General features: G+C 39.1%; 1 protein-coding gene across 1 annotated transcript in view; it reads right to left on the bottom strand.

The window, feature by feature from the left end:
- Positions 1–18355, bottom strand: part of LOC123877716 (disintegrin and metalloproteinase domain-containing protein 12-like) — an 80970-nt gene extending 62615 nt beyond the window's left edge. The window contains exon 1 of the mRNA XM_045924570.1: positions 18066–18355. Within this exon, the coding sequence (XP_045780526.1) occupies positions 18066–18180 (115 nt within the window). The 5' untranslated portion in view covers positions 18181–18355. The remainder of the gene's footprint in view (positions 1–18065) is intronic.
- Positions 18356–27283: the final 8928 nt, after the last annotated feature.

Below are 27283 nucleotides of genomic sequence, written 5' to 3'. Positions count from 1 at the left end.
CACACGGCAACGCATCGGCGGTACATCTGGTGCTGCAAACGTTCACGGGCGGCGATAATCACTTAACACCAGGTGACCCGCCTGCTCGTTTGCTCGCTATTTTTTATGCATTTAAAAAGGACATCCAATAAGGGTTCCTTTTTCCTTTACGGAACTCTAAGACTATATTTCGTCTCTAGGATGTAAGCTGTCTCTGTAGTCTGTACCGATTTCAACAAAATCGGTAAAACGATGGGCCGTGGAAAAGTAGCAGACAGACAGACACACTTTCGCATTTATAATATTAGTAATGAAGATGGCTGTTCTTTCTTTTAGCCAAGATCTCTTCGTTAACAAAAGCAGTTAAATTTTAACGCTTCACAAATTGACCTAAATAAGGTACGCGCAAGAAAAAGAAAGGTCTGACCTCGGTATAATTTGTCTCATTAACCTTTCGCCGTTCCACCACGCCCATAGCTTGGACCAGAAACCTTGTTTCTTGTTAATTACAAGTATTAACGAAAGGAACGGTCATGTTGACTTTACCTTTAGCAGTAACCCCCCGTCCACCACACTATGCTCTCGCGTTGTGACGCTTATGTTTTCTCGTATGGCAAAATCTCGCCGCGCTTTTTAAGGTTCCGTACCTCAAAAGGAAAAACGGAACCCTTATAGGATCACTTTGTTGTCTGTCTGTCAAGAAACCTATAGGGTACTTCACGTTGACCTAGAATAATGAAATTTGGTAGGTAGGTCTTATATACACAAGTACAGGAATAAATCTGAAAACCGCGAATTTGTGGTAATATCTATCATTTAAAAAAAAAATGTCTTTCAATTTTCAAAGTAAGGTAACTATACCAAGTGGGGTATCATATGAAAGGGCTTTGCGTATACATTCTAAAACAGTTTTTAATTTATTTTTATGTATGATAGTTTTTGATTTATCGTGCAAAATGTTGGAAAAAATGCCTGAGTACGGAACCCTCAACGGAAGTCTGACTCGCGGTTTGCCGGTTTTTTTTAATTGCGTGAATTTAACGCTGGCTATACACGATCAAGTTTGCAGCGGACTTGAAGAGGCGTCCAGCCAGCTGATAGCCATACACCGTCAAGTGTGCATGACATCATGCACATTGCACACTGATAGCCATACACAGTCAAGTTTACTTAAAGACAGACTAATTCACAAACAAACTCACTTTCGCATTACAATGTTAGTAGGGGTTGAAGTGCGGGTATTGTGTTTGTGTGATTGTACTAAATGTGATTTCAGTCTGTTCCTACTTTCAGTATCACACTAATCACATCACACTAATATTATAAAGGCGAAAGTTTGTATGTGTGTGTGTGTGTGTGTGTGTGTGTGTGTGTGTGTATGTTTGTTACTCCTTCACGCAAAAACTACTGGAGGGATTGGGCTGAAATTTAGAATGGAAATAGATTATACCCTGGATTAGCACATAGGCTACTTTTTATCTCGGAAAATCAAAGAGTTCCCACGGGAATTTTAAAAAACCTACATCCACGCGAACGAAGTCGCGGGCATCAGTTAGTAATTAATAAACTTCCGATTTTATTTCGCAGTGCAGGTTGGTGCTTGGATATCACACAGCACACTAATATTATAAAGGGGAAAGTTTGTGTGTGTATGTGTGTGTGTATGTTTGTTACTCCTTCACGCAAAAACTACTGGACGGATTGGGCTGATATTTATAATAAAGATAAATTATACCCTGGATTAGCACATATGCTACTTTTTATCTCGGAAAATCAAAGAGTTCCCAGGGGATTTTTAAAAACCTACATCCACGCGAACGAAGTCGTGGGCTTCAGCTAGTAATAATTAAAGAGTAAAGATTTGTAATCAACGTTAAAAAGATATATTAATAGATTGCCAAAAGAACCCGATGTTGTATAGAATGCAGCGACATTTTATAGAATGTCTGAATTATAGACATTGCCGGTAACACTAATACAAATGTGAATGTTTATTTATTAATCCCGCGAACACTGAACCCGTGCAATGTTTATTTTGATAATGCCAATGAAAATTCAGTAGCAACCGCGGAATGATAAGCGATCTGGCGTTTAGCCAAAGATAACGTAGTTGGGTTTTAGGGTTCCGTACACGAAGGGTGCCAACGGGACCCTATTACTAAGCCTCCGCTGTCTATCCGCCCGTCCGCCTGTCTGTCAATGGGCTGAACCCGTAATAAGAACAAAGTTAAAATTTTCACCGCAATCCGCTAGTGTAACAAATAATACAAAATGGCTGCCACGAAAATTAAATACGATGGTACGGAACCCTTCGTATGCAAGTCCGACTTGCACTTGACTGATTTAAAAACAACAACGTAAAAGTGATTAAATATAGCATTACGTTATTGCCACTTCACCTTCGCAACCCTTTGAGCTAGTTCAGTTTCTTTGGTACTTCTATGGAACTCCTCATGTACTCGTATGATTTGATTACGTAGCGAAACTACAAAAAATAGCTCTCTTCATCGCCCGATGACTAACTCTAAGCTTTTTTATAAGGTCCATAGGTAGTGACCATGTCTCAGATCCGATCAGATATGTCATAACTGACAACAAGTACTTGTTCGAAGACTTTAGTCTTCAGACACTGAGGAATTTTGGATGAAAAGTCATCTCGAAGCTTTCCTAACGTTGCCCAGCAAGTCGGTTACGGCGAAGTTAAAGTAGCAACGGGCGGGGCACATAATTCGAAGAACCGATAGTCTCTTTGGGGTCACAAGATGTAAGAAGTAAGAATGGCGACCTCACATTTCGTCGGAGCGAAACGTGCGTAGTGTGTTCTTCTAGATTTGTGTGGTGTTGCGTGGTGCTTGGGGCTTTTTTGGTGGCTGGCTTTTTCTGCATGCTTAGTAGAGGGACGGCGGGCGGTGCATGTCGCATGCTGCTTTTTTGTACCATACAGATTAGCCTTTTTCAGCGCATTATAGCAAATTAAGCGTTTGGATATCAAATGAGTCGCAGCGAGTCACAGAAATCAAACGGCGAAAGACCGTCGTCAGAATCGGTTACACTGTTGGGCCGTGAAAAGGTAGCAGACAGACAGACACACTTTCGCATTTATAATATTAAGTATGGATGGATAAGTCATATAATATGTTTCCAAAGGGACTAACAGTGAGCTTTAACTAGAAAGGTTCAGTTGTCATGACATTAGGAATTAGAAACCTACCCAAGCGTACATAACTCGCACGCGATGGTGTCTCAATTTATAACCATGGTTATTTTTTTAATTTAATTTGCAAAGACCTCATCATCCATCACTTGTACCACTGTGGAACAGGTTAAGGTCCTTTTCAAAGCAAGTGATACTAACGCACTCATAAAAAAGTTAAAGGAACGAACCCGGACCCCTATTATTGGAGGCCTATGTTTTAACCACTAGGCTATCATCGCCGTCTATATCTATTATCGTGATAAGTATCAATTAATTCGCGGGAAATGGAATCAATATCAATCACTAATTAGAACGTGGGCGGAGTGAAAAGGGTCGTTAATATTCGCCCAGGCCGTGACACCATCGCGTGCGAATTATGCTCGCCTGGTACCTCATCTACATAGAAATAGACGCCCTAGTTAGCGGTCATAACCATGGTTAATTTTTTTAATTTAATCTGCAATTCCTTCTAACTCCCAAGTCCCATTGTAATCATTCATCAATATGCATCCACTGTTGGACACAAGTCCCATTGTCATCATTCATCAATATGCATCCACTGTTGGACACAAGTCCCATTGTCATCATTCATCACTATGCATCCACTGTTGGACACAAGTCCCATTGTCATCATTCATCACTATGCATCCACTGTTGGACACTAGTCCCATTGTCATCATTCATCACTATGCACCCACTGTTGGACACAAGTCCCATTGTCATCATTCATCACTATGCATCCACTGTTGGACACAATTCCCATTGTCATCATTCATCAATATGCATCCACTGTTGGACACAAGACCCATTGTCATCATTCATCGCTATGCATCCACTGTTGGACAGTTAAGTCCTCTTTCGGGTAACGAGATTGGATGCGTATTATCTTATTAACAATTGACAATCAAAAAGTGTAGTTTTGAATATACTTACGTCTGTTTGCGACTACAACGTGTTATTTCAAAAACTTGATATTTGAGAAATAACAGGTTGTAAAGACGCTAACAGGTGATAAATGATTTGACTAAACGAAACGAAATTTCGGCCTTTTCCAGTCAGTGCCAGCTTCTTTTCGAATGCCATCAAATCACTCGTGCTAAAATTTGTATGCTTAGTATGAGATTTTACGTCTTCTCGATATAGAATTCGACTGGTGAAACACTTTCTGATATTAACTACCTTTACGACCGGCCAACTTACTACTTATACAAAGCCAGATTCCTGATGGCAAAGTTAGTTTTGAAAATCTTTTGGTAATGATTAAATGCTACAATTATACTTTCTCATGGTTGTTAGATAACAAACTAGATCACCGTGGCTTTCCGATTACGTTTTCGGAAAAAATATTTTAAACTTTATTGCAAGTTGCAACATAAAATTCGCACTCCATAAAAACCGATTGCGATCGTTTAAAAAACCGTGAGATAAGCACAATAACCGCATGAACTTTTCGCATGTGCGTTCCTGATTTTATCTCTACGTTACAGACAAAAATATTCCATAATTCATGAGGAATAAAGGTTATTTTGCTTTGCGTCAAAGGGACTTAGTACTGGTACTGATACATAGGTCAAAGGACTTAAACAATAATACTGACATACATACTTAACTACATATAGTAATATTAGGAAAAACAATAGTTGACTAAACCTAATTAAAGTGAGCCCGTAAGTAACAATATCACTATTTTAGTAGGTACAACAAACGATAACGATTTATATACAAAAGAAATTTTATATAACTACTTAATAACAGCAAAAATCCCTGTATTTACACAACTGCACAAAAAAGGAGTGCAATGTTTTCAGAGTTCATGTATACCTAATAAGATGCGTATGTGAGTTTCTTTGTTCTACCATAACTTCTAAATGTTTGAATAGTTATGGGGTATCGTTAGATAGAATCCTTACATCATCCATCCATCAATGGCGCTCGATATTTAAAATTGTTTGAAAAAAATCAATATGGCGGCTGTATGGCGCCATTTTTTAAAATTTACTTTTTAGTTCGTTTCTGGCAGTGCAGTCGTTTTTTAACCCCCGACCCAAACAGAGGGGTGTTATAAGTTTGACGTGTGTATCTGTGTGTCTGTGTATCTGTGTATCTGTCTGTGGCACCGTAGCACCTAAACTAATGAACCGATTTTAAATTAGTTTTTTTTTTGTTTGAAAGGTGGCTTGATCGAGAGTGTTCTTAGCTATAATCCAAGAAAATCGGTTCAGCCGTTTGAAAGTTATCAGCTCTTTTCTAGTGTCTGTAACCTTCACTTGTCGGGGGTGTTATAAATTTTTAATTTACACTTGTTTAATTTCTTTAATGACAACTTGTTCCACAGTAGGTAGTTATCATTATTTTACATTCCGGGAGTGGCACCTAGAACGTCAGAGACAAGAGAGGTCTCGCGTAGCTCACAGCGTTAAAATGGGAGAGGTCAAGAGGTACTCTATTCCGTAGCAAGAGGCAAGAGGCCCTCAGGCGCGCAGCGTTAGCACTGTGACAGTTTATGTACCTTGCTTTAATTTCAGACTTCGTACGTGCAGTTGATTATTTTTTGGGTACCGTACCTCAAAAGGAAACAAGATAAAATTAAACAGCACTAAAACCCGACTACTACCCGCGAACTGCCGATAGACATAGTAAAATTGTTTTTCTGTCGTTCGGTGTAGTTTAACATTGTACTATATTTATATTTATTATTTATGAACTCAGAATTTTTTCCTCTTTCATTTGATATCTCAGATAAAAGTTATTTGACGATTGAAAAATCGGCCCTTAGACAAACTTTTTAGCTAGAGCACTAGTATGGCATGTTATTATAAGCTGAAGACATTGGAATAAAAGAAGACTTAGCCCTAATTCGCACGAGCGTAAAAAAGCGTTGCGTAAAACCCCGCGTTACGCTGATAATACAAAGTGCGCGTTAAAAAAGCGTTGACGTGTGAACAGATACATTTGCATCACATGGGAATGCATTTGTTCTATTTGAACGCTTTTTTAACGGACGTTAAAAAAGCTCTCGTGCGAATGGGGCGTTAGGACATTTTTTATAATTTATAGGCTAATTGGATGATCTAAGGAGGTATTTGTGACAATAAGGTTCACATCAAAATAACAATCGGACATGACGTCATCAAGAGGAAACGCAATGTCGCAGCGGGGAAGTCATCTTTCCCATAACTACCAACAAAACAGATCCAAAAATAAGTTCACCACCATTCACTTATGACCCCTGGAAGGTGAGGAGAGCCACGAGGGAAAGGGATCAAGTTAGAATAGCCAATCTATAAACAGCTGTTGACGAAGTGGGTGCGTTGGCTTCAAGTTTACACATTTTTATTGTAACGTGTAACGCGTGATTATTTGTGTTCTAATGGGCTCTAATAGCCTAAGAGCCAGCGCGTGCCAGACCTTCGTTATTTTATAAAAGCTGAAAGTTTCTCAGCGTATTGTCGCCAACACAGGGAGGAACGATCAGCGACTATGAAGTTCGCATCATGATGGCTTTGGGAGATAACAGGTAATAAAGATGTAATTCTATTTACTATGTTTAACACAAATTAATGTATTTGCATGCCAGCTTGGCGTGATACAGCTGGACCAGTATTTGTATAATTACACCTATGTATAAGATGAGCTAGATCAGCAAATAAATAAATTGAATTGAATATTTTTTTTAATTCAAAGTGCCACTATACTGTCTAATGCTGACGTGATTTCTACTACTATTACGAAGAAGATATAAAAAAAATTAGACATTAACACAGTTTTACGATGTGTAACACTGTGACTATACTTTAAATTAAAAAAACATTTACATCTTTATTACTTGTTTTCTCCCAAAGCCACCATGATCCAAACTTCATAGTCGCTGATCGTTCCTCCCTGTGTTGGGGACAATACGCAGAGAAACTTTCACCATTTATAAAATAATGAAGGTCTGGCACGCGCTGGCTCTTAGTCCATAATAGCCATCACGCCTGTGAATAAAATCGACTATGAGCCACAGTTGTATGCGATTAAAACTTACTATACTTACTACTTTGACGACCTCACTGGCACAGTGGTAAGCGCTATGGTCTTATAAGTTGGAGGTCCCGGGTTCTACTCCTAGCAGAGGTAATTAAGGAATCTATATTTTCTAGATTGTCTCTGGTCTGGTCCGGTGGAAAACTTGGAAAGCTTCGGCTGGGACTTCGTCTGTGTTGGTGTTAGCTGGCGGGCTTGCTCTGCCTTTTTGGAGTGTTTTTTTTTGTTAAAACTGACTGGAAACCGCTCTAAGGGGGTGCCGTGCGTATGTTGGCGAGCGCCGGCACAGACGGGGTCTACACTTGTATAGTTTTAACTAACTTGTTACAAATAACTACAAACTTGACATTGGCTAATCTTTGTAAAAGCCAGACCGAGAGAGGAAAAAAAAAACTTCGGCTGTGTCTAGTTTACCATCATACAGGCAAAACCGTGCAGCCATGCAATTTAGCGTTCCGGTACGATGCCTTGTAAGAACCGATCAGGGGTATGGGTTTAATGAAACTGCCATACCACTTCCAAGTTAGACTGCGTCATCACTTATCATCAGGTGAGATCGCAGTGTTGTAATGGACAAAGGACCTTCAAAGTTGGTCACCTATCCACTTACCTATTTTGGCCAATTGCTTAACAATCGCAATCGATTGATATGCCACACAACTAGGCCACACGCCCCTCAACAATAAATTATAAACTCTAGACCAATCTAGAGTTGTTTGAAGCCTGGATAGTTAGTTTAGCCAGCGATATACAATGTCTGTAAGTTTAACGCATTAATGGCATTGAAGCGTTTAAATTAGGGCTTTCTAACTATTTTTCAGCTCCGGAGTCGGGTGCGTTTGATTTGAATATTTGTTGCATTTTAATTAATATTCAAGTATGTTAAGCATGAAATAAAACAAATCAGTTAGAAACATGAAAAGGAAACTTTGTTTTAGACCTGGTAAAAGATATTTAAGATTTTTTGTTATGTTTTTCATCGATAAAATAGGATAAGTTTTACCCTATTTCATACGTACAATTTATGAGTATATGTAAACGCTGAAAAAGCTTGACTTTTTTCTAAAAATATGAAAATCGAAACTCCATTATGATCACGATAACTGCGGTTTTAGCAAGTGTAAATTAAAAATTTATAACACCCCCGACGACGACGACGACGACGTATTTGAGTTTTCCAAAACATCATTTTCAAATAAATAATTATGTATTTAGGCAACGTCCATCTTGACAGCTTGACATTTGTCAATTGACATAATATTATGAACCTAACGGTTATCTAACCTTCTTTTCTACAAGAAAACTAGAAAAGAGCTGATAACTCTTAAACGGCTGAACCAATTTTTTTAGATTATAGCTAAGAACACTCTCGATCAAGCCACCTTTCAAACAAAAAAAAACTAAATTAAAATCGGTTCATTCGTTTAGGCGCTACGATGCCACAGACAGATACACAGATACACAGATACACAGACACACAGATACACAGATACACAGACACACAGATACACACGTCAAACTTATAACACCCCTCTTTTTGGGTCGGGGGTTAAAAACAAATCTGTAATCTTATGAAGCTCCGGAGTTAGGCCAAAACCGGAATCCACGAGTTCAAGCCCTCGTCGAAATACTTATCTAGAAAATGCGCAGATGAAAAACCTGTTAAGACCTCGATTCTATCAATCCTAAAACTATTTACTCTTCTGTCATCACACTAATATTATAAAGGCGAAAGTTTGTATGTGTGTGTGTGTGTGTATATGTTTGTTACTCCTTCACGCAAAAACTACTGGACGGATTTGTCTGAAATTTGGAATGGAGATAGATAATATCCTGGATTAGCACATAGGCCACTTTTTATCCCGGAAAACCAAAGAGTTCCCACGGGATTTCGAAAAACCTAAATCCACGCGGACGAAGTCGCGGGCATCAGCTAGTCCTTGATATGTACGATTCTCGTGAATCACAGCCGATTAGATCGATTTCCGACGGCCGGATGTACTGACTCACTCAGTCATTCAATATAATATGCTAATTGAACCGCCGACGTTTCTAAGGTTCTGCGGAATCGAAGACCGCGTGATACGCATTGAAATCAAACTAACGGCTGGCTATCCATCGTTCCAAGTTTAGTGTGACTTGGTGGTTGATCAAATCTATGAACTTGTAAACTGTAAATCTAAGATGCGTAGTAGAACTAACGATAGCGTGAAGCCCTAGATAGCTATACAAATTTTTATTAGAATTCCGTACCTCAAGAAGAAAATACCTCAAATAGAAAACCCGTCAAGCGCGAGTCGGACTCGCACTCGAAGGGTTCCGTATCATCGTACAAGAAATAACACTTTTTTTTTTAAATTTCATGTTGGCCCTTTTGAAAATTTTTATTATTTTTGTTAGAGCGGCAATAGAATTACACATTCTGGGAAAATTTCCTTACAGTTCACGAGATACGACCCGCTAACAGAAAGACGGACGGACAGCGGAGGTTTAGTAATAGGGTCCCGTTGGCACCCTTCGGTTACGGACCCTAACAAAACATGTGTGCAGTTCACAAGCAGTACGAGTGAAACCGTCTGAAAACTACACACAGACTGTGAAATCGTATGCGTTGTGATACAAACAACAACTTTTGCAATATAAATACAGGCGTCTGTCTTGAACCTAAAAGGCTACGCTGATACAATCAACACAACGCGCAACGGTACAAAGCATATTTACGTACTAGCTGTGCCCGCGACTTCGTTCACGTGACTTTTCGGGCGAGGCGTGTAGTACGTACGTACTCAGCTCTGTACGTCAAAAATGTTCGCCGTGATTCTTTAAATTGACATAACTTTTTTATTTATGAACCGATTGACATGAAATAAACACTAAATGTTAAGTGAAGCTTACTACAATATTGTGACGAACACTCAGAAATAAAAGAAATTAACTTGTATAACCCAACAGGGATTTAATTCCGATATTCACAAGATTATATGCAGTAAATAAATCACTCAAAACTACACGTAATAATGCGCGCACGCGGCCCGACAACCGCTTTTATGCATCGCCATCACTCCTCTCCTCTCCTCTCCTCCCCTCTCCGCACCTCTCCGCACCTCTCCTCGCCTCGGCTCGTCACCCCTCGCCTCGGTACTACTCGCTGCTCGCTCCTTCTCTCTCTACCCGCTCCTCGCACGTTACAGTCGGCCGTCCTGAAACAATTGCACCGCAATTGGCGCGGCGCAAAAACATACTTTAGCTCTTCAATAAAATCTCCTCAGCTCACAATTTTAAACTTCTAAACTCAATCCAGATTTTTGACCTTTACCAGCTACCCAGTTTGAACCAACTGCTCAAATTGAAGCAACTGCTCAATCTGAACCAAATGCTCAATCTTAAATTGGTCAATGTAACTAACTGCTCAAACTAAACCAACGGCCAAATTTAAACCAAATGCTTAAACTGAACTAAGTGCTTAAACTTAATCAACTGCTCAATCTAAACCTACTACTCAAAGTCTCAATCTAAAACAACTGCTCAATTTAAATCAACTGTTTGAACTAAACCAACTACTCAAACTAAACAAACTGCTCAATTTAAACCAACTGCTCGGTCTAAGCCAATTGCTCACTTGAACCAACTGCTCATCTGCGCCAACTGCTTGATCTGAATCAACTGTTCAACGTAAACCAATTGCTCAATCTCAATCAACGTCTCAATCTAGACTAACTGCTCAATCTTAAGCAACTGCTCAATCTAACTAACTGCTCTACCTAAACTAACTGCTCTACCTAAACTAACTGCTCTACCTAAACTAACTGCTCTACCTAAACTAACTGCTCTACCTAAACTAACTGCTCAACCATAACCAACTGCTCAATTTAAACTAAAAGATCCATCTGAACCAACTGCTCTATCTAAATCAACTACTCAACAACTAACTGCTCAATCTTAAGCAACTGCTCAATCTAACTTACTGCTCTACTTAAACTAACTGCTCTGCCTAAACTAACTGCTCAATCATAAACGACTGCTCAATCTAAACTGAAAGATCCGTCTGAACCAACTGCTCTATCTAAATCAACTACTCAATCTAAACTAACTGCTCAGTCTTGACCAACTGCTCAATTTAAAGTCTAAACTAGCTGCTCTACCTAAACTAACTGCTCTACATAAACTAACTGCTCAATCATAACCAACTGCTCAATCAAAGCTAAAATATCCGTCTAAACCAACTGCTCAGTCTAAACCAACTGCTAACTTGAACCAACTGCTCGTCTACACCAACTGCTTAATCTGAACTAACTGTTCAATCTAATCCAACTGCTCAATCTCAACCACCTGCTCAATGTTAACTAACTGCTCTATCTGAACTAATTGCTTAACCTTAGCCATCTGCTCAATCTAAACTAACTGCTCAGTCTTGAGTCTAAACCATATGCTCAATCTGAACTAACTGCTTAATCTATATCAACTGTTCCATTTAAACTAACTGCTCAATGTAAACCAATTAGGTACTCAATTTAAACCAACTGCTTGATCTAAACTAACTGTTCAATCCAAAGCCTTAACCATCTGTTCAATCTAAATTAACTGCTCAATCTAAATCAACTGTTCCATTTAAATTAACTGCTTAATCTAAACCAATAACTCAATGTGAAAACATAGGCTCAATGTGAAAATCTTAGACTCAATGTAAAAAGCTTAGACTCAATGTAAAAATCTTAAGACTCAACTTAAAACTCGATACCAAAACCTCGTTATTTACCTCGATATCAAAACCTTAAATTCAACGTCAAAATTTTAACTCAAAGTGAAATCTGAAACTCGATTTCAAAATCTTAAACTCAATATCAAAATCATAAACTCAATATCAAAGCTTAAACTCCATCCTAAATTCGATATCAAAATCATATACTACATATCCAAATTTTTATCAATTTCAATATCGAAATCTTAAACTCAATCTCAAAATCTTGAACTCGTTATCAAAATCTTGAACTCACTATCAATATCTTAATTCGTTATCAAAATCTTAACTCGTTATCAAAATCTTGAACTCATTATCAATATCTTAATTCGTTATCAAAATCTTAACTCGTTATCAAAATCTTAAACTCACTATCAATATCTTAGCTCGTTATCAAAATCCTTAACTCGTTATCAAAATCTCGAACTCGTTATCAAAATCTTAAACTTGTTATCAAAATCTTAAACTCGATATCAAAATCTTAAACTCGATATCAAAATCTTAAACTTGTTATCATAATCTTGAACTCACTATCAATATCTTAGCTCGTTATCAAAATCCTTAACTCATTATCAAAATCTCGAACTCGTTATCAAAATCTTAAACTTGTTATCAAAATCTTAAACTCGATATCAAAATCTTAAACTTGTTATCAAAATGTTGAACTCACTATCAATATCTTAACTCGTTATCAAAATCCTTAACTCGTTATCAAAATCTCGAACTCGTTATCAAAATCTTAAACTTGTTATCAAAATCTTAAACTCGATATCAAATCCTTAAATTCAATATCAAAATCTTAAACTCAATATCAAAATCATGTACCTACTCAATAACAAATTTTTTTACCTCAATATCAAATGTTAAACTCGATGTCAAAATCTTAACTCGTTATCAATATCTTAATTCGTTACCAAAATCTTAACTCGTTATCAAAATCTTAACCTCGTTATCAAAATCTTGAACTCACTATCAATATCTTAGCTCATTATTCTTAAATTCAATATCAAAACCTTAAACTCCATATCAAAATTTTAAATTCGTTAACAAAATCTTAAACTCGATATCAAATTCTTAAACTCAATATCAAAATCGTAAACTCGATGTCAACAGTTTAAACTCAAAATCAAAATCATAATATACTCAATAACAAAGTTTTTAACTCAATATCAAAATCTGAAACTTAATACCTAAATCTTAAACTTGATATCAAAATCTCAATTCGATAATATCAAGATCGTAAACTCAATATCAAAATGTTAAACTCAATATCAAAATCATGTACCTACTCAATAACAAATTTTTACCTCAATATCAAAACTTTCTCGATATCAAAATCTTACACTAGTTATCAAAATTAAATTCTGAAACTTAAAAGCAAAATGTTAAACTCGATATCAAAATCCTAACTCGATATCAAAATCTCAACTCGATATCAAAATCTTAACTCGATATCAATTCTACAATATTTTGTTATGATCTTTAACTCTTATTAAATCTTCTTAAATCTTAAACTTAGTGCCAAAATCTTAAGCTCAATATCAAAATCCTAAGCTCGATATTAAAATCTTAATTCGATATCAAAATCTTATCTTAATATCAATACCAAAATCTTAAACTCAATATCAAAATCTTAAACTGTTTATCAAAATCTTAAACTCTTTATCAAAATCTTAACTCGATATCAAAATCTTAACTCGATATCAAACTCTTAAACTCAATATCGCAATCTTAAACTTTATATCAAAATCTTATCTCGATATCAAAATCCAAAGTCTTCAAAGAACATGACATGACATGTAGGTACAATATAAAAAAGCAGTAGATTTGCACTTACCTCTTACCTTACTTACCTCTGCTATTTCCGAACACTGTTCAGCATGAGCAATGCTGTTCTCTTTTCTATCGTGGTCTAGTATTTGTTAATTTCCTATAAGAATCTCTCGTATTGCTCTGAAAATAACTAATAGCTCACTCGGTAAGGCGTGTATAACGCATGAAACGGCTGTTTGATCACTTAGCTGGCATCTGTAGTACATGGCTAACTTTTCTTGAAAATATTTTGTTATGATCTCATTCGTCATTTTAATCTGGACATCAACTTTTCAAATTCAAATTCGAATTCAAAATATTTTATTACACGACTCCACAACTTCTCTAGTAACACACGTTACACAATCATCGTCTTCCATTTTTCTCAAGTGTGGTTGTATAATTCTAACAGGTTATGGTTATTCCAACCACGTGCCTGACCCAGAAATTTCGATTGCAAATTGAATGATTTTATTTCGTCACTCCACTGATAGATCTCGTCCAACTGAACAATTTTGCTAATCCAGCTTTCTACATAATAACACATGATAAATTTATGTATTAACACGGTTTTCTCGGATAATTTTCCGAAGTACCCTCAAAAAATAATAATTTAGCGGCTTTACCAACGTGTTTATCAAACATAACCTTCAGTTCAGTCTGTGTGTGAAATGACAACTAAATTTGCATCTGTACTCACTTACGGGTCTTGAAAAAAATCAGCGCTTTCACAATCTCTTGCTGACCTTCGCATTCTCTTCGACCTCAGGGATATTTCTCGCTTTTCTCGCTTCATTGTGAGATTTTTGTGGGCCTTATTCATCCCACTTCTGAATGTGACGAACACTCAGAAATAAAAGAAATTAACTTGTATAACCCAACAGGGATTTAATTCCGATATTCACAAGATTATATGCAGTAAATAAATCACTCAAAACTACACGTAATAATGCGCGCACGCGGCCCGACAACCGCTTTTATGCATCGCCATCACTCCTCTCCTCTCCTCTCCTCCCCTCTCCGCACCTCTCCGCACCTCTCCTCGCCTCGGCTCGTCACCCCTCGCCTCGGTACTACTCGCTGCTCGCTCCTTCTCTCTCTACCCGCTCCTCGCACGTTACAATATATTAGTGAAAACCGTATCTAAATCGAATAAGCCGTTTCTGATATTAGCGTGCACAAACACACAGACAAACAGACAAAAAAATAATTAATTACAATTTCGGGTTCGGCATCAATATAATAACAACCCCTGCTACTTTTTTTTATATATTTCCATTGTACAGACACCACTTTTCTACAATTGTATTATATGTATATAGATTGCTTGAAGCATCGCCATATCGCCAATAGCTTTCCTGTCAAGCTTTGCAAACTCAGGAAACGTTTGCCAACAAAGGGCTGAAGTTATTATCATAAAATAATTAATTATATGTATACTTCCTCATCGATCTGCCAAGTGAATCCATGTAGGGTTCGTTCACTGTCATCATATTTCCTTTACCTAGACCAATCCTAACTTACTGTTCTAAATGCTTGTTTTTAGGTTCCCTACCTCAAAAGGAAAAACGGAACCCTTATAGGATCACTTTGTTGTCTGTCATATGAAAGGGCTTTACCTGTACATTCTAAAATAGATTTTTATTTATTTTTATGTATAATAGTTTTTGATTTATCATGCAAAATGTTGGAAAAAATTCTGTTTTATAGTTTTACTCCAATACTGATTGCCACCAGGAAAAGCAGCAGCTTGGTCGAGAAGATATCCCCCGATTATATCCACTGATGTCATAGAAATCAGTGGATATAATCGGGGATATAATTTTTATCTACTGCCCATTCTAGACGGGCAGGTGCAATATATGTATATGTTTCCCTAAGTGGAGACTACGTTTATGTATTAGTGCCCGACATTGACAGATGATGTGTAGATTGTGTAGGGGCGTTTCCGCATCCTCTTTACAGAGCCTATACAATACACAATATCTGTGTAAATAGACACATGCAACAATTAGTAGCTAATTGTTTTAATGCTATGAAACTTATCAATTATAGCTACTGACATATTATAATGAGGGTCATCGCGACGCCGGCAGACGGACGTCCGGCGATACCGCGCTTTTACCAGTTCATTATGCACTACTTAACACGCGAAATTGACGCTATTCCATGCGATAGACATACTCGTCGACCAAGAGAACCGAGGTCACCGAGTCTACCAATCTTGCATTTTATCCTTCTGTTAAAGTTCAGCTTCCCAAAAAAACCGGCCAAGTGCGAGTCAGACTCGCGCGCTGAGGGTTCCGTACTCAGGTATTTTTTCCAACATTTTGCATGATAAATCAAAAACTATTATGCATAAAAATAAATAAAAATCTGTTTAAGAATGTACAGGTAAAGCCCTTTCATATGATACCCCACTTGGTATTATCTTACTTTGCAAATTGAAACACATTTTAATTTTCTTTAAATGATGTAACCACAAATTCGCGGTTTTCAGATTTATTCCTGTATTTGTGCTATAAGATCTACCTACCTGCCAAATTTCATGATTCTAAATCAACGGGAAGTACCCTACAGGTTTCTTGACAGCCAGACAGACAACAAAGTGATCCTATAAGGGTTCCGTTTTTCCTTTTGAGGTACGGAACCCTAAAAACCATTCAAGTGCGAGTCGGACTTGCTCATGAAAGGTTCCGTACCATTGTACAAGATTATGTACTTTTTTAGGGTTACCACAAAAGGGAAAAAGGGGTCCATTATAGGATCACTTTGTTGTCTGCCTGTCTGTATTTCTGTCTGTCTGTCTGTCTGTCCGTCCGTTCGTTGTGTCCGTCAAGATAACCTATAGCGTGCTTCCCGTTGGCCTAGAATCATGAAATTTGGCAGGTAGGTAGGACCTATAGTACAAGTACAGGAATAAATCCGAAAGTATGAAACCCTCGGTGCGCGAGTCCGACTCGCACTTGGCCGGATTATTATTATTTGTTATTAAAGCTGCAATAATACACACTGAAAATTTCAAACAGAGGCTTAGTAATAGCATGTAATAGGCTCCTGATGGCATCGTCTGGATTTGTTTGGATACAAAACCCTAAATCAATAGCAAACATCAATTCATCACCATTGTCAGCCAATACTCAGCTGGTAATTGCTGGACTCAGGTATTTTCTAGGGACTTCCACACATCAGTCTTGCGCTGCCCGAATTCAGCGGCTCCTAGCAATCTGCATGGTGTCTGACTACCTAGTCACTACATTGACAGACAACATCTAACCCACTAGGTCCTAGTGACCTGGTCTGCCTGCTGCGATTTCAACTTCAACAATCAGCTTGGGAATCTAACATCTATCAGCTTGAAACAGTGCCCTGCCCATTGTGACTTCATCTTTGCAACCCATTGAATTATGTCAGTTACTTTGGTTCTCCTACAGATCTCCTCATTCTTTATTTGATGATTTAAAGAAGATTTAATCATAAGTCTCTCCATCGCCAGAGCTTACTTATTAGTAGTATACGTAGTGAGTAATATGGTCTAGTGAGCAACATGGCCTAGTGAGTAACATGGCCTAGTGAGCAACATGGCCTAGCGAGCAACCATTGCTTAGCGAGCAACATGTCTCAGATCCATATACATTTGTCAGTGACACATTATTCTCATCCTCATACTGTAATTAATTTTGTGTAAGAAAGTATTTTCAAGAATTAAATTGTATTTATGATGTATTTTACAAACAAGGAGCCTATAAATCTGAAAATGGTTTTTTTTTAATTTTTTCAGAACTCATTTTTACAATATTTTAATAACCAATGCAATTGAATTGAAATGATATTGAATTGAAAAAAAAAAAAAAAAAAAAAAAAAAAAAGTATGTCTGGTAACTTGCAATGCGACTCACGCACCACCCAGTGTGTTGATGGTACTATGTCAGAACTCTTCACACAAGTGCAAATAAGAACTGTACAAAGTTTCACCTAAATCGGATAAACGATGCGCGAACGCATAGGTAACAAACGAACAACATTTTTTAAATAATAGATTATACTTAACTAAATTAAATAGGTACCTATTAAGTACATTCCCCTTGTTTCAGTCACCAAGCAATAATAAAACCTAGGACTTATTTCGGCTACGATTTGATTCCGTCCAACTGACAAGACAAGACTGCAAAACCATTTGACTATCACAGGTAACCAACCAAAAACTGATCATAACTTTTTACCTATTTACTGTTTTACCACGATAGCTTCCCGTAGTGTGAACTACATTATTTATGCTAATAAACAATCGAATTAAACATGACTTTGACTTACTTATTTGTTGGGCTCCGATATCCTTTGTCAGGGACGACAGAACGATATATAGCACAATCCAACTTACTCTATCACCACACACAAACATTTTAATATTCAAGATTCCTTGTAACATTTCACATCAATACTACTTTACCATTTGTGACACGATCACGAATTAAGCAAACTGAAATAGAATATTATTAGTTGAAGAGTTTGTTTTCTACATCAACAAGGCACAACACAAATTCATGACGCCGACCGAAATCAAACTGAATTTTTACACAAGTTTTTGACATTAACAGCTTCCTGACAACCACCGACCAGAAACAAATGCTGACAACTAACTGACAGTGCGTTGACACGTAAAAAAATACAAGCTCTATGCCTGTATACATCCTTCTATATGCTCTATGCTCCAGGCCACCGACAGGACACCTTCACGTCTGAGCAAAGACAACTTTTATATCTTTAGTCTATTGCCACATGATCGCCATAAATGTTACCTATGTCTGTGTCCGACATGGATGTAGTAAATAATACTACTTGGATGAGGCACTCACAAAAACACAACACGCAAAATTGAATTCTACGACATGGGAAGAAGACAGACAGACGGACGGACGGACGGACGGACGGACAGACAGACAGACAGACAGACAGTACCTAATAGGGAAAACCTAAAAATGGACTTGGGACTTCTTGAACATGTCTATTTTGATAAAGTTAAAGTATCTCTCCATTGTCATAATATTAAAAAAAACCGGCCAAGTGCGAGTCAGACTCGCGCGCCGAGGATTCCGTATTCGGGTATTTTTTCTTACGTTTTGCACGATAAATCAAAAACAATAATGCATAAAAATATATAAAAAAAAGCCACTAAAATAAACAACAACAACAAAAATATTGAAACAGTGGGTTTAAATAAAAAGAGCAAATCAGTATAATCGCACTAATTTATTTTATCACTTCACTCAACACACTAATAATAATTACTCTCATATATTTGTTACTAATACACTTATTTACTTATTACACATTTATTACACACTTATTGCACTTATTTACACAAACCGGCAGTATTTCAGCTTATAATGCGTACGATACAATAATAATCCTAAAAATGAGCTCGCATGGCTTTATATGGCGTTATCCCCACCGAAGGCATTCGGCAGTTGTTGCTGAGTGGCGCTCGGCTGTCAATGGCGCTGGCGTTGGCGTTCAATGGCCGCTAGGCTATGATTGGCCGGCGTTTGGCTCGGCTTGACTCGGATAGTCTGGTTGGCGTTTGCGCGTTGCGATTGGCTGAGGCGGTGTGGCGTTACATTCGGCCGTCCTGAAACAATGAATTGCTCCCGCAATGGGAAAATGCTTGGTTAGCTTTCTGGTAGGCAATAGCTCAATAAGGTCTTCGGTTTCAAGTTATTTATCGGAACAGTTAGCACTGTTGGATATAAGAACCGTAGGCGCTGTGATATGGCTTTAAAGAGTCTGCTCAGGCATGTACAAGCTTTGTAGCCTCGAAATCCCTTAACACTGCGGGTTCTCTTAATGCCTACCAGCTTGGTTACGAAAATGAACCTGAGTAAATGCTATCAGTGTTTACTTTTGTCGCAATGCTTGTGGGAACTTGCCACTAAATAACTAAATTCCTTTGTTGTAATTAAATGAAATATTAATATTGTCAGTTACATTATCTAGTTAGCTTTATCCTATCGCTTGCTATCCTTTACCGAGCATTTGCCTTGTTACGCCCAACCTCCCCGAGTTTACTAATTTAAATTAATAGCAACATGGCATCGTGACCTAGGTAAATACCAAATTATGGATAGCACATTCTTTGAGAGTATTGTCAGTAGTCCAAATAATATCAAGTAAGCAGTTTGTCCAATCATTTTATTCGCAGTCTCGCTAGGGCCTGTGGCACAACGCGTTTAACATGGTCTGGTTAGTGCTTGGCTTGGCTTGACTAGGCACTTGGCTCGTGGTAGTATCATGGAGGTCAAAACATACCTAACTATTAATCAGTCGACACTCGAAAACTCTAAAATGTCTACTAGTAAAAGCATTCTTATAGTCACTTTATAAGTTTGCTAGGATGTTCAAATAAGCCAATTGCCTGGTAGAGATTGCTCCAAGCAATAAGGCCGCCTTTGCACACAATTGTTTTTTTTTTTTTCTGTTTTCTTCTTACTGTGTTGTTATCCTTATATGTGTTTTTGTGTGCAATAAAGAGTTTCTATCTATCTATCTATCTATCTATCTAAGCCAAATTATGTATAATATTCTACGAAACTGATCGTTTTCGGCTAGTAACAAATTTTGCAAAAGCATCTGTAATAATCAAATTGTACCTATACTACTGATGAGCGATATCCTTTCGCTGTCTTACAAAATGGTTTTACAAAATGTGGTCAGTATGAATTCTACAAAATTCTAATCCAATGCTATTGGTCTGTGATCTAAACTGCAATCTTATCTACTTTAAAACTAAGACGAAACAAAAGAACATTATTTAATTTATAAATTATTATCGTTTTTCAGTTGTACTATTTTTCCACGTTTTACTTTAGAGACATTTTTGAAAGAAAAACCGTCAACAGACTGGCTTGTAGAAAGGAAGTGAATAGCTTCTCGTGAAGCTGTGAATGCTATTACTCTGACTTGAAAAGGAATCTCACTTAAATCCTTGCAGGGAGATCTCTCAACGAGCAACGAGATGAAAGTACTCCTATCGAAAGTAAAACTTGGCTTTCGAAAGTAAAAATTGGCTACCGAAAGTAAAAATTGGCTACCGAAAGTAAAACTTGGCTATCGAAAGTAAAACTTGGCTACCGAAAGTAAAACTTGGCTACCGAAAGTAAAACTTGGCTACCGAAAGCAAAACTTGGCTACCGAAAGTAAAACTTGGCTACCGAAAGTAAAACTTGGCTACCGAAAGTAAAACTTGGCTACCGAAAGTAAAACTTGGCTACCGAAAGTAAAACTTGGCTACCGAAAGTAAAACTTGGCTACCGAAAGTAAAACTTGGCTACCGAAAGTAAAACTTGGCTACCGAAAGTAAAACTTGACTACAGAAAGTAAGACCTCACTACAGAAATTAAGACATGGCTGCATGAAGTAAGACTTGGCGGCAGAAAGTAAGACTTGGCGGCAGAAAGTACCTAAGACTTGGCGGCAGAAAGTAAGACTTGGCGGCAGAAAGTAAGACTTGGCGGCAGAAAGTAAGACTTGGCGGCAGAAAGTAAGACTTGGCGGCAGAAAGTAAGACTTGGCGGCAGAAAGTAAGACTTGGCTGCAGAAAGTAAGACTTGGCTGCAGAAAGTAAGACTTGGCTACTGTCTTCACTTCGGCATCTATGTAATTCCGAAAACAGTTCACGATTGAATTTAGGTAATACAGGATCATCAGTTAAATAACAGTTTTCTATTCCATTCCTATTCCCTACTATGTAAGCTACATAACCTGGCAGGCATACTAACACCAACTGAACTCAAGATATTATGTAAAATGGCAGTCTAGTCGGCTTAGTGAAAATTCTTACGGTACGTCCGGTCCACCTGACTAACAATGAACGGCACAAAGCTAAATCATGGCTATAATTAAAAGTGCCACTTGAACTTTCTACTTACATTATGATTGGACCGACAATCTAAAGGTAGAATGATAAAATTGACTCGATTGAAAACTTGTTGGCAAAAGTACGTAACGTACATGCTGCCTACAAGCACTACTTTTTTTCTAAAATGACAAAAGCTTTATCAAAATCATAAGGATGTCTAACTGGTAATAATTATTATTACGTTTCCTCCAAGTGCCCGATTCTGCCTATTTGTATTTACTCATACGCTGTGCCACTGGCTTGTATATTATACGAGACAGTCCCAAAGCCGTGAGTAAGATCTACTTACTATGCTCTCAATCATTCAAAGAATGTGATTTAAACTACAAGTTACAACACGTACAGACTTCATAAACACTAACTTTTAGTAAAAATAAAAGAACAGTCATACCATACAGCATAAACGCTTAACAGCGCTTATGTGACCCCAAATAGGCGACAATGCGGCGGCTTATAGATACCCATTGGCTGCAACCCTGCATCGTTAGCGCGCCACGATGAGGTGCCTCGCAGTGACGCGCTCGGCATCAGGCACACCGCGCACAGCAAAGCATCAGTGGTGACCATCGTAGGCGATGACGTTTGCACTTCACGAACTCACCAAAAATTCCGAGAAAAGAAAGATAAGCACAATATTATTGTTTGACTACAAGTAGCTCCCAGTCGATTCATAAAGTACGTCTGCCCCAATTATGAAGATCTATATTCATATTACATAACAATCATATAACCACATGAAAATCAATTTCACAAGAAACTCAAAAGTGAACATCATAAAATAATTCGATTTTACATTCAAATTGCGATCGCCATGCTATATGCAAAACTGAGTTTGAGCACACTGAAAGTGTTCATCAACCGATTCTGACGTAAATGATATTATTGTACCCTTAAAAATAATTTATAGGTACCCCACACGTACCCCGTGTTGTCTGTATGACTGCAGCGGGAATATCACTGACGACGCGAAAAAAATAACCTTAAAGGTTTATAGAACCTTACACTATGACTGAGCCTTGTGCAAATAAAAACACTAATAGCGTCAAAGCTTGTTTCTTAAAAACTTCTGGTTGAAATTTGCGGGTAGTCTGAGAACTATTGTAACCATCCGATATACTAGATTTTTTTTTTTAACTAATTGCTGCAAAAGTAGGGATTAGGCGTTTAATCAGTATGTATTTGTGTCAGTTCATAACCTCTCAACAACTTTAACCGATTTTGATAAATGATACGTCATTCGTCTTGATGGCGTGTGTGTCAATGGATACATAAAATTCTTTAAACAATCAATGTGGTGGATTTTATACGATTTAATGTAAGAGCCGAAAAATATGCAGCGCAAACAGCAGTCGGGAGTTTTTATTTTTTTACTATTTAACTTATTGAATTACTTGTTAACTTTTTCGTACCGGTAGCACTCTAGAATTAAACTGCGAATTCAAATTGCGGGTATCTCGGCGAGATGCAACGTGAAAAGTGGATGGTTGAGCGGGTTTTTACCTAATTCGATAAAAAGTTGACTAAATAAATTGGTTGAAATTTTAACATTAGTATTTACCGCCTTTATTTCATCAGTTATATACATACAGCACGTGTATTTTTGTTAGGAAAACTGTAAATAAAACAATACACACGAATATCACATTCACAAAAATTAAAACTAAAACTCGTCGAGCTAGCTACCTTGCCTTACCCAAAACTAGAACAATTTATGGCAGAAAAACCCCTACCTATGAAGGAGCTAAACTGTACAACAAAATACCTGCACACATAAAAAAAATGTACACTCATTAAATCCATTTAAAACTGAATAATTAGCTGCTCACATTATGAGTAATGCGAATTACTTCGGCAAATGCGCTGAATGAGTACTTCATTAAATGGCGAATATTGTAAACTTTATTTTCTCATGTAAATGACCTTATTTTTTTTTAAGAGAATACGTCTTTAAACCTAAACCTTTATTTGACGGTCAGATATGCCACAAATTATAGTTACATTTTTAGCTTCAGCTATCACTCAAACCATTCACTCTATCCACGAGCGTATAATGACCACCTATCATAACCCGCGTGCCCTAATACTAATTTCATAACCTCAAACAGGGTGTTAGCAATAATAACCTTTCACGGTCATCTCATCAGTAGAGGTTACAAACACGATCAACCTCATTACACTATGCATCAATATCATTAAAAACGGGATTAAAATTTGAAATGGAATAATGGATGGCTCATACCTCAGTTATTACGCGTAGAAGTTGAGGGTAGGTTGCCATCGGGCGTAGAAACCATGCACGCTGCAGATGAATGTACCTCCGGTTCAAAACTCTTCTAAGGACCTTCCGGGCCCCAGAAGTGGACGATCTTCATTGTCGCTTGATTTTTACACGGTGATTCGTTTCCCTCTTGCGGAGGAACAAAGTAGCCGGCATGTATTTGCCGAATCGTTAATTGGCGCGATTATGCATCATAACTTTCTTTATTAATCCCACTTCTGAGATGAAACAGTGGGTTTAAATAAAAAGAGCAAATCAGTATAATCGCACTAATTTATTTTATCACTTCACTCAACACACTAATAATAATTACTCTTATCCGAAGTGCTAAGCCCATAGTGCTTAGCACTTCGGATCGCATAGCTGTATGGAGGAGTAAGGAGTTGCATGGAAGATTCTACAAGGCCTTAACTAGGCCGGATGTAGATTCCATAGCCTCTGTATCCTGGCTACAGTTTGGGGACCTCTTTGGGGAAACCGAAGGTTTTATCTGTGCAATTATGGACGAAGTTATTAAGACTAATAATTACCGGAAACATATAATGAAAGATGGAACGCTTGACATTTGTCGTGCGTGCCATCTTCCTGGGGAATCCCTCAGACATATTGTTTCCGGTTGTTCTTATCTTGCTAACGGCGAATACTTGCACAGACATAATCAAGTAGCCAAGATAATCCATCAACAACTTGCTCTTCAATATGGCCTTGTAGATACTGAGGTGCCGTACTATAGGTACGACCCAATGTCAGTTCTTGAAAATAGCAGTGCCCTGCTTTACTGGGATCGGTCGGTTATCACTGACAGGTATATTGTAGCCAATAGACCTGATATAGTGCTAGTTGACCGATCAGCGCGTCGAGCAATGATTGTTGATGTCACTATTCCACATGATGATAATTTAGCGAAAGCAGAAAAGGAAAAAGTATCGAAATACTTGGACCTGACCCACGAGATTACCGCCATGTGGAGTGTTGACTCAGCGATTATTGTACCGATAGTTGTATCAGTCCACGGTCTTATTGCGAACAGTTTCGACCAACATCTTAAGAAACTGTCGCTTAACTGTTGGATCAAAGGTAAGATACAGAAGGCAGTGGTTCTTGAGACGGCACGCATTGTGAGGAGGTTCCTCACTCTGGAGCCCTAACCACTGGCGGCTTGGGTCCAACCCACCCTGCTGCCAGTGGGATCCATTTTATCATATTTTTATTCAATGTTTTTTTTTTCCGTTACTTTAGTTTTTTGTCGTTTATGTTATTTTATTTCTCTTTTGTTTCTGTTATTTATTGATTTTGTTGTTGATGTTATTTTATTTTTTGTTGTTTCTGTTATTTTTTCTGTGTTTCTGTTATTTTTTCTATGTTTCTGTTATTTTTTCTGTGTTTCTGTTATTTTTTCTGTTGTTTCTGTTATTTTTTTCTGTGTTTCTGTTATTTTTTCTGTTGTTTCTGTTATTTTTTCTGTGTTTCTGTTATTTTTTCTGTTGTTTTTGTTATTTTATTATGTGTTGTTTAAAAATAGGATAAAATGGGAAAAATAAATAAATGAGAGTACAGAATTACTCTCATATATTTGTTACTAATACACTTATTTACTTATTACACATTTATTACACACTTATTGCACTTATTTACACAAACCGGCAGTATTTCAGCTTATAATGCGTACGATACAATAATAATCCTATCATCTCGAGGTCGTCCACGCGGACCCTTTCGGGTCCCGGGGTGACTGGTCAGGGCGATGGCCCTCTTCAGTGGTGGCTACGCCGCCTGCGACTGCGGGCGGGGCACGGGGTTGGACCACTGGTCTGGGTGTCAATTCCGGATTGTCATGTCCGGTAGTGGCCGCACGGCAGTGCGATCGAGCCCGCGGATGTTCGCGAGCGATCGGCTACTGCGGCGGCGTGGGATGTCCGTGAGGCTAACGCCCGCGGCTCGGCGAGGTCGAGCCCGCCGGCGATGTTCCGGCGAGCGCCCGTCAGCCAGCGGCGGGGAAGCAGTGGTGTCTTTTCAGGTAGTCAGGTCACGTGGCAGACCTAACTTGTCCGGCGGACGCCGATGGTATGGCGCGATGCCCCGCAGGTGCTGGGCTTGCGCTCCATCGGCGCGCGCGAACATCGAGGTGCTCAGGCGGCGAACGTGGTCGTCGAGGCTCTCCATGCGCAGGTCCCTGGAGATGACCGCGTTCCGTACGAAGCGTGGAGCTCCGGCGATGGTGCGGAGCGCTAGCGACTGCTGCGCCCGCAGCGACTTGCGGTCCGTTTCGCTTAGTAACGCGTACCAAGCTGGGGCCGCGTAAGTGAGTCGCGTGCGGACGTACGTCTTGTAGACGCACAGCCTCGTACGGAGATGCAGGTGGGACGCCAGCACTGGGCGTAAGAGAGCCCGTGCGGCGCGCGTCTGCGCGACCACGTTCTTCACGTGGGATCGCATCTTGAGTCCCCTATCGATGGTCACCCCCAGGTATTTAGCCGAGGGCGTCCACTCGATGGTCTCTCCTAAGAGCGATACCCGTGGCGGCGGGGCAGTCCGCCCGAAGGATACCGCCTGAGTCTTCGCCACGTTGACCTTCAGCCTCCAGTCATTCAGCCAAGCGGGAAGTGCATCCAGTGCACGCTGCATTTTGATCGCCGCGTGCGGTCCTTTGATCGACTTTGTTATGAATGCAGCGTCGTCGGCGTACAACGCCAGCATGGCGTCGCCGACCACTGGGATGTCGTCCGTGTATCTGCCATAGCAGACGGGCGACAGGCAGCTTCCCTGAGGCACACCGGCTCGGATGGGGCGCTCCGTGGACAGGGCGTCTTCAACCGCCACTTGAAAACGTCTGTCTCGCAAAAAGGTGGCCACAGTCTTAACTACTCGACGGGGAATAGTAGACGTGGACAGCTTGTAGATGAGCCCGGTGTGCCAGACGCGATCGAACGCCTTCTCCATGTCGAGGAATACTGCAATGCACCGCTCTCGCTTGTTCATGGCGGCAGCGAGATGGTGCAGTACCCTCGAGACTTGGAGCGTGGTGGAGTGTTCGGCACGGAAACCGAACTGTTCGTCGCGTGGCTGAATGTGAGGCGTGATGTGCAGCAACAGCAACTTCTCGAAGACTTTCGAGATCGTCGACAGCAGCGTGATGGGACGGTAGCTCCCAGGCTGCATGATGTTTTTCCCCTGCTTCGGAATCATGATGACTCGGCCGAGCTTCCACGACGATGGGAAGTGCCCGGTGCGGAGTATCCCGTTGAATAGCCGCGTCAACGTCGCGATTGCTCGCGGGGGTAGGTGACGCAGGGCTTCGTTGGTGACTCGATCGGGGCCGGGCGCTTTGCGCAGTTTAGT

Source organism: Maniola jurtina, chromosome 24 (assembly GCF_905333055.1).
Source record: "Maniola jurtina chromosome 24, ilManJurt1.1, whole genome shotgun sequence".
In the NCBI taxonomy this organism is placed as follows: domain Eukaryota; kingdom Metazoa; phylum Arthropoda; class Insecta; order Lepidoptera; family Nymphalidae; genus Maniola; species Maniola jurtina.
Note: the sequence above shows the minus strand (reverse complement) of the source record. Positions and strands in the feature narration are given on the sequence as shown.